General features: G+C 44.4%; 1 protein-coding gene across 1 annotated transcript in view; it reads right to left on the bottom strand.

Annotated features, from left to right (window-relative positions):
• The window catches only part of LOC129832872 (KAT8 regulatory NSL complex subunit 1-like), an 80206-nt gene that overhangs the window by 10372 nt on the left and 55388 nt on the right, over positions 1-14446 (bottom strand). The window contains 3 exon segments of the mRNA XM_055896954.1: positions 1007-1113; positions 1711-1803; positions 2429-2570. Coding sequence (XP_055752929.1) covers positions 1007-1113; positions 1711-1803; positions 2429-2570 — 342 coding nt within the window.

Here is a 14446-nt window from a genome sequence, read left to right as displayed (position 1 = left end):
TCTCATCTCTATAGAGCCAATGCTTTCTGACAAAAATCGTTTTGTAGTTCTTCAATGTAAATAAGGCATACTTTTATGACTGCTGAATACCAACTATCAAATCACTTGGATCATGTATTTTCAGGTAGTGATACCTAGCGAAGCAACAGATGCTCTCTATATCACCTCACAATCGCGCATTCTTCTGCCTCTTCCCTAGCAGGCATAAAAGAAACAGAGATCGTACAATGGATTATGGTCATTGTAGTTAATTACCACGTTTTATGAGCTAAACTATGTAGAATATTGGCCTGTTGGAAACTACAACTCCCTACTACATCGCACAGTTCAGGCTGGATCTGAGTTATCTCTAGAGAAACGGTGCAATGTGCACATTGAGCTCACAGAATAAAACTGAACAACATGGAACTCAAGTAATTGAACCGCTGTCGGTCAACTAGTTTAAAAACCCAAAAATAACAGAAAATTCAGATAGTCGCCCAGCACTAACAAATATGGACAATCTATGTCTATAGACTTATGACATAAGCTGCAGGGAAGATCACTGATCAACACTGCAATACATGACTCTGTATATTACTACTACTACGATTGATAATGTTCATCATGATAATTCTGGATTTATGTTTTGACTGTCCATTGAGTAGCTTTATTTGGTAGGTCTCAATGTAACAGCATGGGGGGAAAACTCCCATCCCATTTATAAGGAGTGTGAATACGTATCACTCGGTGACAGAATGATTATGCCATTCACAGTTCTGCATTCCACTAGATGAAAAAGGCTGCAGCATGAACACATGTACGTACAAGCTTGTACAGTGCTGTGTGTACAAACCCTGTGGTATGTTTGGGAAGAACAGTGAGCAGCTGCAATTCCCACATGGATCATATCCCCTCACACACACCCCCTTTTTGTTCAGACGGAGTGGTTGGCATAGAGGCCGCCTTGCTGAAAGGACACAGACCTAGTGGACGGGTAAAGAGGGTTCATTCCATCGCGTCGTACCTGTTGATGATCCCGTTGACCCGTCTCCCGGACGCGCAACCTTTCCTCGGGCCCGTTTCCACGGAGACCGTTCCGGGACCTTCCGCCCCACCGTCTGAGCCGCACTCCTGGAACCAAAGACAAGGTTGGCACGGCTAACATGGAACTCCCCTTCGAAACTCTCTCCCAACCCACCCTCCTCAACTCCATTCCACTACAGCCTAGCCCAGAACAGTTGAATGACCTAGTGAATTCCTCGGGCCACAACTGAATGGATAGAAAGGTCAACACTACTTGGCATGACAAAACAAAGACCACCACTGTTTTGGGACCTCCCCCTCCTCTTCCCGAGATAGTAGTCCCTCCCTCCCTCCCTCCCAAGTCCCGGGGGCTGGTTGGGGTTCTGTGGGAGAGTCTTGTTCCCGTCTCTCTATTTTGGGCACAGTGCCATCTTGAGCGGTGTCTTCTCTCCCTCCCTCTTCTCTTTCTCCCCTGAACTGGTAGGGAGGGACCACACTAAGTGGAAAAGTCGCATCTGATTCTTTCTCTATGAAAACAGCGCATCATACTACATGACTTAAGAGGATGTCAGCACTAATTGAAATGTGTACCTATTCATCTAAAACTAGGACATGTTTAGGATACGCGAGTTGATGTCGAAGAAATGAAGACACACAGGCTTGTTGAGGATCTGATTGGACAGTTACATCGTCAGACTCATTTACCTTTATTACCGGGCAACCAACAGGCTCCGCCTTCACCTCCCCGTCCTCAGGTGACACGTCAAAGGGGGAGGTCTCTGCCAGCATTATGGAACCCTACGAGAGCGCAGATAGGCCAGGGTGAGCTCTTCAGTCCTTCTGATTCATAACACCAGAGGTAACAGTGGCTTTGCACCAATGTAACTGGTTTTGGTGTAGCCACAGACAAGGTAAGGGGCACCATGAACAAGCTACACATTTTACCAGGAAGGCTATGATATTCCACTGGGAAATTACAGTTGGATGGATGAAGTGAGAGAAAGAAGGAAAGAAAAAGTGGGAGAAGCAGAGAATAAGAGTGGGGAAGAAAATGAGGGCTAAAAGCAGACAGGCATGTCAGAGGTATCGAGGTTCGCAACATACTCTTGATAAGAACAGAGTAGAAAAGCGTTCCCACTTTTCTCATCCGTAGTCGAGGTGTGAGCTAAGCTAGTTTGAGCGCGGGGATTGAGAGACACGTTAGGTCACGTGACATGCTTCTACATCCCCATCTACCAATGACATGACTTTCACCCGGTCCGCCCCTTCCCTTCCACTCTTGAATGTGTTGCCAGGGCAACCAGGTGGCTGAGACCGAGGATGCTGACCATAGAGAAACACTGAATTACTTTTTAATTTTTTTAAAACACGTAACCAGTGTTAAGAACCAGTGTTGTATGTATTGTGTGGTGGTGGTGCTGACCTTGTTGGAGCGGAGCTGACGGTAGATGTCCGTCTGCTGGCGGATGCGGTACTCCAGGTCAGACACGTGGGCCTGCAGCCAGTTCCAGTGGCTGACTATGGAGGCCCTATCCACCGCGTAGCGCCCCTCCGCACGTCTCCATCTGTCGGTTAGAGCGAGGGGAGGACAGGGTCAGAGCAGAGAAGGGAGTGTGCGCGTCAGTGTGAGAAAGAGATTGTGTGTGGGAAGTGGGATTGCTTGTTTGGAGGAGGGTCCGCGAGGGCTCCGAGGTCAGTGACAAGGACTTTTGGAATGAAGTAAAGGGGCGTCACACAAATAACACTAATGGGGGGAAAAAAGCCTCAAAAACATCCACCCGCCTTCATTCACAACACTAGCCACAGACTTTTGTTATCACATCTAAGCCACCACACACACGGGATGGATGGGTGTGGTTATTCGAACGGGCGTTAGTATTTGGTTACTTACAAGTTCATAAAAAGAAAAAAGTAAAGGCTTTGTCTAAAATTTGATTTAATTATCTGTGACATTGCTACATTCTAGGACAGACCTTGCCACTCGAAATGTTTATATCCCAACAGTTCTGACGAATGCGCCCCATAAAAAAAAGACGCATCGGTAGCCTCGACACTTTTCACACGTCTAGCTCGTTATTGCCGGTCAATCAATCAGAGAAGCTTCACGTGTAGCAAGTGAATTGGGACATTTCTAACCAATGGAAAATCCCCCTCTCTCCAACAAGCAAAGTGCACCACCTCTCCTGAGTCACGTGAGCAAGTTGCCATTGAAGTAAAAAAATATATATATTCATGATATTATTTGAATAGTAAAATCAAATGCCCATGCCTAACACACACACACTTCCAGTCCCCCAGTGACTGATGACCTTTATTGTAATCAAATCGACACTTTCTCTTGGCTCCCCGAGCTGCTCGACTTTGTTTGTATTTCTTACGTTTAAATAGCAGTAGCAGCACAAAACTGTAGTGTTCTACACCTGGGCCTGCACGCCTAGTAGTTGCCTCCCCAACCCTGAATGAGCTGTGTTCAAGCCAAGATTTCGACATGATGGCCGATGTGAGCGAGGGACATTTTGGGCAGGAAATGACTCAAGATTCCCCTCGATCACTCTGTCCCAGAAAGAGGGAGAGAGAGAGAAAAACAAGGGTGGGAGGTTGCGACAGAGAAGACCGGGACAACGAGGGCAAGAAATCAGTGCAATGGGGGTAAAAGAGAGGGCAGGGAAAAGAGAGATGATTAGAAATGGAGAAAGTGAAGAGAGCGAGAGAAAAAGAGAGGGCTGCTATGTTCTTTCTATAGAGCCAACATTACATAACCCACTTTCCTATCAGTCTGGTGAGATGGCTGGAGACCAGTGAGGCCTCTGCTGTTACAGGCCCTCCTCCTCCTCCTTCCCCACCCCCTCATCTACTCTGACTGGAATTTAGAGGACAACCTCTCAACAAACATTGCATCCCAAATGGCACACTACTCCCTATTTAGCGCACTCATTTTGACTGTGGTCCATAGAGCTTTGGTGAAAAGTAGTCAACTATATAGGGGATAGGGTATCATTTGGGACAGTACCGCCGGTTCAAGACTCGCCCAAGCACCCATCCCCCTACGGCTCTCATTCTCACTCTCTTTACAGCTATCAATAATCAGTACAAACCAACCGAACAAGGTCACTTTTGGCTTAGAAGGGGCTGTGTTCTCTCTTCCAGAACTCTTATACTGACAAAGAGACTAGTATAGCAAAACATGCTGTTTTTTAAGAATGTGGCAATGTAAAATAGAAAACGTCTTTCCAAGAGTCAGAGACTTCATGTCATACATTCAGAAGAAGGTTCCAAAGTTTCGCCTGTCTACACGGGCACAAACACACACACACACACACACACACACACAGTTTCATGACGGCTAGATATAAATACACTCCTCTTCACAGTTCCCTTTAGGAAAAAGACATGATCAAATGGATGTGCATGAGAACATGCATGTATAATCCCTCTCTTTAGCACAATCACACACACACACACAAAACTGTAGGAAAAAGGAAAGTAAGGCAGCCTCCCATTTCCATTGGTAGTGTGATCTAGCAAAAGGAGCGTGACGTGGCCAGTTCCATAAAGGTAGCCAGTGAGCAACAACATATGGGAGGACTTCAGAAGACGGAATAATCAGCTACTCAGAGATAGTGTATTTTATATTCTGATGAGTAAAAAAGGACACACGGACTTATAAACAAGGCCATTGCGGGGCTGGAGGTGGTGGGGATAGAAACAATTAACTCCTCATGTTTAACCAAACAAACACAAATCTCAACCAGGACACCTGAATACAGCTTTTCCAGTTCATTATAAATTAACAGTGCTGTTTTCTACCCCAAGTCTTTTTTTTTTCAATAAAAAAAATTCCACATGGGCTGTGGTGGGTGTGGGGGAGGGGCAGTACTGTAGTAGGCCAAGTACTGCAGTGCCACAGTCAACCACCGGGGGCAGTGGATGGGCGAGAGAATGAACCATGCGTTGTAGGGCTATGGAGAGGAGGGAGAATGCTGTGTGTAGTAGGGCTGTGGAGAGTGAGGTGAGAGAGAGGAAGGGACAGAGGGAGGAGTTTTGGCTGCTGCTTGCTGCTGTAGCGACACAATGAGTCGTCGTCCCCCCCCGCCCCTCTCTGTGATCCACGCAGGAACAGGAAGCAGGCAAACAGGAAGTAGCCACAATCACATTCTCTCACAGACAGACAGACAGACAGACAGACAGACAGACAGACAGACAGACAGACAGACAGAGACAAAGACAGACAGAGACAGACAGACAGAGACAGACAGAGACAGACAGACAGAGACAGACAGAGACAGACAGAGACAGACAGAGACAGACAGAGACAGACAGAGACAGACAGAGACAGACAGAGACAGACAGACAGACAGACAGACAGACAGACAGACACAGACAGGTCTTGAATGATGCAGAGGTCTTAGTGTCACACTCCGGATGGAAACAATTACACTAGAGCTACCATTAACATAAAACACTGGCGACCTACTGGTGTAGGGGTTAGTCTCAGTGGAAAAGCACCAGTACAGAACACCAGCACAGAAACACCCACACAGGAAAACACACACAATCTAAAAAAATAAACGCCAGGACAGGAGCTCCGACAAAAAGTCACTCTCACACAAAACATGACGTGTGTGTATAATAACAACACTCTCACAGAGGGCATGTGAAGTGCCCCTGCTGACTTTCAGAAATCCAGACGAGGTTCTTTAGAAATAACAAGACATTTAAATACATTTTACATTTATTCACAACTCATTTCAATAAGTGCTCAGAGCCGGCGAGGGCGTTCGGCAAAAACAGGCCTCTTCCTGGACTTTCTGACAATACCATAATACAATTCTCTGTGGGAGTGTGACGGCCATCGGGAAAAACCACAGCCACTCTTCATCTCTGACTAGTGCAGTGTAGCTGATATTCACTAAACACACACTGTGGATTTAGTAGCTGCCAAACACATACCACTGAGTCACTCGCTTCTCTCTTTTGACTTTTAGCTGACATTCTCGGTTGCATGCACGCGGTCTCCGACTTGTCGGGGAGAGGTTAAGTGGCCATGTGCCATCCTCTCTGGTGAGGCTCCCTCTTATAGATCCATCCATCTGCATTGACCCTTTTTGCTAACTTTTTATTTGATCTTTTAGACTCATCACGTACTCTGCTTCTACTGTTTATTATCTATCCTGCTGCCTAGTCACTTGATTCCTAGTTATGTGTACATATCTACCTCAATTACATCATACGCCTACACATCGACTCGGTACTGGTACCCTGTGCATATAGCCAAGCTATCATTACTCATTGTGTATTTATTATTACGTGTTATTACTTGTCTATTATTTCTCTCTGCATTGTTGGGAAGGGCCCGTAAGTAAGCATTTTACTGTTAGTCTAGACCTGTTGTTTACAAAGCATGTGAAGAATAAAATTAGATTCCTGTGTGTCTGTGAGAGGCCTGACGTCAGAGACACATACAGAAGGGTCAGAGCTCTGGGAGGCCGTATCTGGGTGAAACAAGCCCTGGTGGAAATATAGGGATATACTGCCTGGCATTGAGAAGAAATCCAGAGTAACGTCGGTAAGGAGTATTACTGGCTTTGTGGTAGGAAAGTGTGTGTGTGACCTTGAAGCATGGGGTCCTGTCCTCTCACCAGGGATGAGTCATTCACACCTGTCTCTACTCTGCTCTCACCTAGGAATGGGAGCTGTTTTGCAGGGCCAAGACGATACCAGTATCAAGATACTCGTTAGTATTGCTGCAAGGAAACAAAACACAAAGTGGATTTCACTTCTGTAAGAGAACAGCCCTAATGTTGGAAACAAACATCATTATATGGTTATCCATGGTGACTTTTATATATTTTACATACAACAGGTTTTTAAATGCATGGCATTATCATTTTTGGCATGGACAAAATATTGCGATACTGGTATCGTCACAGCCCTACTGTTTTGTAGTGTGTGTTGTGTAGCTAGACAGTAGCAATGTCCATAGTAAAGGAATACCAGACCACAAGATGATGGCTAGCTGGTAAACCAGAGAGAAATAAAACGGAATCTCATGCTCAACATAGCACTGATAACATCAGATAGGAAGGGAGAGAGATAGGAAGGGAAGGAGAGAGCCCACCACTCCAACATCAAACCAAGTGCCTTATGATTTATGTAAAAATCTAACACTTTGATTAATATTTCAGATAGTTTCAGAAGTCAGCCAGTAGTGTACACACGCACACAAACGAGAAACCCGCCCAACCAGGAAATGAACGCTGCGAGCAGTGAGGCAAAACAAAAACACAGGATATAAAAGGCGGGTGGTAATCGTCATGGTCGCTGAGGTAACAGGGACCGAACCGTCAAAGGAAATAACATCTGACTGTTAAAAGGGTAAAGGAACGAGCGCAAGGGGAGAAAAATCATCCGCCCTTCTTTAAAATACATGAGCATATCTAAATACCATTAGCAGTGTGGGATGAGCCAGGAGCCTCATGCTGCTTTTAGCAGCAACAAAAGAGCAAGAGGGAGGGAGGGAGGGAGGAAAGATAGGAAGAGAGAGTAGATCTTCCAGTCAGCCTGTGTGTGTGTGTGTGTGTGTGTGTGTGTGTGTGTGTGTGTGTGTGTGTGTGTGTGTGTGTGTGTGTGTGTATGGGCGGGGTTTAGTGGAGAACAAAGGGTTTGATGTGCTGGGAGAGGGGAAAAAAATAACGATCCCACCCACCTCCCCTGTCACATGACTAGCCTTCATGGCGCAGCAAAGGCGGCACGAGTGAGAGAGACGAGTGAGAAGGCGGGAGTGAAAGAGCGAGGCGGAAAAAATTGCGGGAGAGGGGAGTGAGGAGCCGAGAGAGAAGCTGGTGAAAGAGAAGAGGGCGAGGAATGGAGAAGTCTGGGAAGGGCATTTACAAACCCATTCCATTCCTGCTGAAAAAATACAGGGAGCTAATCAAGGCTCTTCTGAATGGTCCGACTCCAACACTATTATTGAGTTTGCAGATGACAAGGCGGTGGTAGGCCTGATCACCGATGACGATGAGACAGCCTACAGGGAGGTGGTCAGAGACCAGGCAGTGTTGTGCCAGGACAAAAACCTCTCCCTCAATGTCAGCAAGACAAAAGGAGCTGATCATATACTACAGGAAACTAAAAGGTAAGAGCACGCCCCCATCCACATCGACGGGGCTGTAGTGGAGCAGGTCCAGAGCTTCAAGTTCCTCGCTGTCTACATCACCAATGAATGAATTATCATGGTCCACACACACCAACACAGTCGTGAAGAGGGCATTACAATGCCTCTTCCCCCTCAGGAGGCTGTAAAAAAATTGTTATGGACCTTCAGATCCTCCAAAAGTTAGACAGCTGCACCATTGAGAGTATCTGACTGGTTGCATCACCGCTTGGTATGGCAACTGGTTGGCATCCAGCCACAAGACGCTACATAGGGTAGTGCATACTAGAGGTAGACAGATTATGATTTTTCAACGCCGATACCGATTATTGGAGGACAAAAAAAGCCGATACCGATTAATCGGCCGATTTTTTAAATGTATTTGTAATAATGACAATTACAACAATACTGAATGAACACTTATTTTAACTTAATATAATACATCAATAAAATCAATCTAGCCTCAAATAAATAATGAAACATGTTCAATTTGGTTTAAATAATGCAAAAAAGTGTTGGAGAAGAAAGTAAAAGTGCAAGAAAGTGTAAGAAAGATAACGTTTAAAAGTTCCTTGCTCAGAACATAAGAACATATGAAAGCTGGTGGTTCCTTTTAACATAAGTCTTCAATATTCCCAGGTAAGAAGTTTTAGGTTGAAGTTATTATATGACTATTTCTCTCTATACCATTTGTATTTCATATACCTTTGACTATTGGATGTTCTTATAGGCACTTTAGTATTGCCAGTGTAACAGTATAGCTTCCGTCCCTCTCCTCGCTCCTACCTGGGCTCGAACCAGGAACACATCGACAACAGCCACCCTCGAAGCAGCGTTACCCATGCAGAGCAAGGGGAACAACTACTCCAAGTCTCAGAGCGAGTGGCGTTTGAAACGCTATTAGCACGCACCCCGCTAACTAGCTAGCCATTTCACATCGGTTACACCAACCTAATCTCGGGAGTTGATAGGCTTGAATTCATAAACAGCAAAACGCTGGCAAAACGCACGAAAGTGCTGTTTGAATGAATGCTTACAAGCCTGCTGGTGCCCACCATCGCTCAGTCAGACTGCTCTATCAATTCATAGACTTAATTATAACATAGTAACACACAGAAATACGAGCCTTAGGTCATTAATATGGTCGAATCCGGAAACTATCATCTCGAAAACAAAACGTTTATTCTTTCAGTGAAATACGGAGCCGTTACGTATTTTATCTGACGGGTGGCATCCATCAGTCTAAATATTCCTGTTACATTGCACAACCTTCAAATGTTATATCATAATTACGTAGAATTCTGGCAAATTAGTTCGCAATGAGCCAGGCGGCCCAAACTCTGCGTGCAATGAACGCAAGAAAAGTGACACAATTTCACCTGGTTAATATTGCCTGCTAACCTGGATTTATTTTTAGCTAAATATGCAGGTTTAAAAATATATACTTCTGTGCATTGATTTTAAGAAAGGCATTGATGTTTATGGTTAGGTACACGTTGGAGCAACGACAGTCCTTTTTCGCGAATGCGCACTGCATCGATTATATGCAACGCAGGACACGCTAGATAAACTAGTAATATCATCAACCATGTGTAGTTATAACTAGTGATTATGATTGATTGAGTGTTTTTTATAAGATATGTTTAATGCTAGCTAGCAACTTACCTTGCCTTCTTACTGCATTCGCGTAACAGGCAGGCTCCTCATGAGGCAGGTGGTTAGAGCGTTGGACTAGTTAACCGTAAGGTTGCAAGATTGAATCCCTAAGCTGACAAGGTAAAAATATGTTGTTCTGCCCCTGAACAAGGCAGTTAACCTACCGTTCCTAGGCAGTCATTGAAAATAATAATGTGTTCTTAACTGACTTGCCTAGTTAAATAAAGGTGTAAAAAAAATACATATAATATTTTTTTCTTTAAATTGGCGTCCAAAATTACCGATTTCCGATTGTCATGAAAACTTGAAATTGGCCCTAATTAATTGGCCATTCCGACGAATAGTTCGACCTCTAGTGCGTACGGTCCAGTATATCAATGGGGCCGAGCTTCCAGGATCTCTATACCAGGCGGTGTCAGAGGAAGACTAAAAACTGTCAAACTCCAGCAACCCAAGTCATAGACTGTTCTCTCTGCTACTGCACATCAAGCGGGAGTGATGCACCAAGTCTGGAACCAACAGGACCCTGAACAGCTTCTACCCCCAAGACTGCTACATTTTATTTGACTGACCGACTGAGACCAACATGCCATAAGCACTGACAGGGAAACATGGTTTAAAGGGGCAATATGTGTTTTAAATGAATGATATAGGCCTACATCCATTAAAACAGTGGTGGGGTGACCTGCTTCAAAACATGTTTTATAATGACGCCAGATCAAGGGTGAGCCAATCCGCTACAATGGCTTACAATCCTCAGGCCTACATATTCCTCTACCATCGTCCTCTACTATGTAAAAGTGTGTTTAGACCAAGTGATGGAGGACAGATATCAAAGGCTCTTGCTAAACGCTACTATTAAAGATGAAAGATTGTCACTGACCAACAACTCATTAAAATTGAAAGCTGAAATGTCAGTAAGTATTCAACCCCTTTGTTTTGGCATGCCTAAATAAGATCCGGAGCAAAAATGTGATAAACAAGTTAATGTTGTAGTGTGCAATAATAGTGTTTAACATGATTTTGGAATGACTACCTCGGATCTCTGTACCCCACATATAAAATTATCTGTAAGGTCCCTCAGTCGAGCAGTGAATTTCAAACACAGATTCATCCACAAAGACCAGGGAGGTTTTCCAATATATGCAAACAATTTTTTACATTGAATATCCCTTTGACCACGGTGAAGTTATTAATAGCACTTTGGATGGTGTATCAATACACCCAGTCACTACAAAGATACAGGAGTCCTTCCTAACTGCCAGAGAGGAAGGAAACCGCTCAAGGAATTCACCAGGAGGCCAATAGTGACTTTAAAACAGTTAGAGATTAATGGCTGTGATAGAAAACTGAAGATGGATCAACAACATTGTAGTTACTCCAAAATACTAACCTAATTGACAGAGTAAAAAGAAAACGTGTATAAAATAAAAAATATTCCAAAACATGCATCCTGTTTGCAGCAGAGCACTAAAGTAATACTGCAAAAAATGTGCAAAGCAATTAACTTTTAGTCCTGAATACAAAGTGTTATATATCGGGCAAATCCAATACGACACATTACTGAGTACCACTCTCCATATTTTCAAGCATAGTGGTGGCTGTCGCTCGCAGTCGCAAAAACCATCAAGCACTTTAATTAAACTGGCTCTCATGAGGACCGCCACAGGAATGGAAGACCCAGAGTTACCTCTGCTGCAGAGAAGTTCATTAGAGTTAACTGCACCTCAGAATGTGAAGCATTTATTTGGGCTGCAGAGTTAAAGTAACAGGCATCTCAACAACTGTTCAGAGGAGACTACGTGAATCAAACCTTCAGGGTCAAATTGCTGCAAAGAAACCACTACTAAAAGGACACCATTAAGAAGAGACTTGCTTGGGCCAAGAAACCCGAGCAATGGACATTAGACCAGTAGAAATCTGTCCTTTGGTCTGATGAGTCCAAATGTGCGATTTTTGGTTCCAACCGCCATGTCTTTGTGATTCGCAGAGTAGGTGAACGGATGATCTCTGCACGTGTGGTTCCGACCACGAAGCATGGAGGTTGTGTGTTGGTGCTTTGCTGGTGACACGGTCAGTGATTTATTTAGAATTCAAGGCACACCTAACCAGCAAGGCTACCACAGCATTCTGCAGCAATACGCCAACCCATCTGGCTTGTGCTTAGTGGGACTATCATTTGTTTTCAACAGGACAATAACCCAAAACACACCTTCAGGCTGTGTAAGGGCTATTTGACCAAGAAGGAGAGTGATGGAGTGCTGCATCAGATGACCTGGCCTCCACAATCACCCGACCTCAACCCAATTGAGATGGTTTAGGATGAGTTGGACCACAGATTGAAGGAAAAGCATCCAACAAGTGCTCAGCTTATGTGGGAACTCCTTCAAGCCTGTCAGAAAAGCATTCCTCATGAAGCTGGTTGAGAGAATGCCAAGAATGTGCAAAGCTGTCATCAAGGCAAAGGGTGGCTACTCTTAAGAACCTAAAATATATTTTGATTTGTTTAACACTTTTTTGGTTACTACATGATTCCATATGTGTTAGTTCATAGATTTGATGTCTTCACTATTATTATACAATGTAGAAAATAGTAAGAATAAAGAAAAACCCTTGAATGAGTAGGTGTGTCCAAACTTTTGACTGGTCCTGTATAATTTTTTTTTTGTTGATGAAAATAAATAACCTCTTATAGCCCATACAAGCACATTGAATAACAGATTCATGACATGGAACAACAAATCGTCCCCAAAAAAGCTCCTCTCTCAAATTTTGTGCACAAATTTGTTTACATCCCTGTTAGTGAGCATTTTTCCTTTGCCAAGATAATCCAACCACCAGTTTTCAGCTCATGAAACATTAGACCAACACTTTATATTTTAGTTCAGTGTAGTTTGTAGGCCAAACCGTTTGTGTGTGGATGCGGCAGATTGGGACGCATCCAATTTAAAAAAAAACTGACTTGTATGGGGATTTCTTTTATTATGCCAATTAGATTTCCGCGGGGGTGCGGACATCGATCTTAGGGCATTAATCCCACTTTGTAACAACAAAATGTGGGAAAAGTGAATACTTTCTGAAGGCACTGTGTGATTAAGACTGTCTGTAAATCAGAAGGGGTTTATGTGAGAATGGTAAACTCTCATGTCCTGCATACTGCAGCTTCTTGTCATTTCAGCTTCTCTACAAGGACAAGAATGTCCACCATCGAAATGCAATCAAATAGTGGCATTGTCTACATTTCCCCCCTCCCCCATCATACTCTATCCCCTTCCACAATACTTCTTCCCCTAACCCAGCCTCCACCCCACCCCCCACTATTAGGCAACTGGTGTGGGCGATAAGGCAGTAGAACCCAGTGAATAACTCCTGTTGTATGACGGTGGCGAATGGACCAGCCTAGCCGGAAGGCTCCTCTCTGGGTCCCCCGATAACATACCTGATTCTATAGACACCATGAGAGACATAAATCCCCAGCCATCCAAAAACCTGGTCTGCATCCAAAATGAAAAACTCTTGACGTTAATAGTAGTACACTATATAGTGATAATAGGGAGGCATTTGAGATGCAACCCTGGCCCAGCATATTCCACAGGTTCTAAACATGGCCGGATGGGAGAGGAGTGACTGGGGTCATTCTTGACCTCGCTGCAATGAGGGGCAATATCTCGCAGAGAGGAGATAAGCCGGGAAGAATAGCAGAGTACTGCATTTGGAAGTCTTGTAAACAATTGTGGATGTTTTAACTGGGGGCACAGACCCAGACAAAAACAACAAGGCTTGTTTCTACGACCCTACCAAAAAGGTAGGACACATCTGGTTTACATATTTGCTAGGTTCATAACATATCCTTCTTTGATTATTCAGACAATGGTTTTTGCATATGAATTGCTTTTTCTGCACACTGTTTCGGGGGGGGGGGGGGGGGGGGGGGGGGTGACCTCCACTGGAAAATAAAATCTTTGTTATAGAACAAGGTTGAGGATGCCTTCCTATCTGGGGAAGGAGACAGATCTAACCCCTGAAGGTCACATGCCTCCCTGTCTATTCTGCTGTAACCAGGCAGCTGAGGAATGCTGGAACACAGATTTAAAACTCTCAGGATTCTGTAATATGGGGCAACAGGCAAGGTTCTTGTGTTCCCAGCGAGAGTTACTTTGGGAAAATTCTAGAAAGGAACAGGAAACTAAGATTGACAAGACATGCTGTCGAAACCCAATTTTTCATGTTTGTGTTTACGTTTGTCTTTTAGCGCCTGGCTTCCTGGAAAGCATTTACCCCCTTTCTCTGCTAATAAAACACACATGGAAGCTTCAATCCATACAAAGAGAAGCACAGCTGCTTTCCAGGGGGAAAAAAAGACGGGGACGACGACACTAAATACCGATAACTCGATGCAATAGCCAGGCAACACCCACAGCGTTCTTTGAAAGGGGTAGGACTATACTGCAATACATTTGGGCCGCAGATGATTCAAAGCAAACGGTTCAACGGGTGCAGACCGGACGGGGATAAAAGACTGTCGGCCTGTATTCCCGGGGCCTTCTCTGTGCTCTGTGACGTCCCCGGCCGGCGTCTTGTTTCTAGGTGAACGGAGACACAGAATGTGTGCTAATGGGACGCCAGACCAGA

The sequence above is a fragment of the Salvelinus fontinalis genome, chromosome 34 (genome assembly GCF_029448725.1).
Source record: "Salvelinus fontinalis isolate EN_2023a chromosome 34, ASM2944872v1, whole genome shotgun sequence".
Lineage (NCBI taxonomy): Eukaryota > Metazoa > Chordata > Actinopteri > Salmoniformes > Salmonidae > Salvelinus > Salvelinus fontinalis.
Note: the sequence above shows the minus strand (reverse complement) of the source record. Positions and strands in the feature narration are given on the sequence as shown.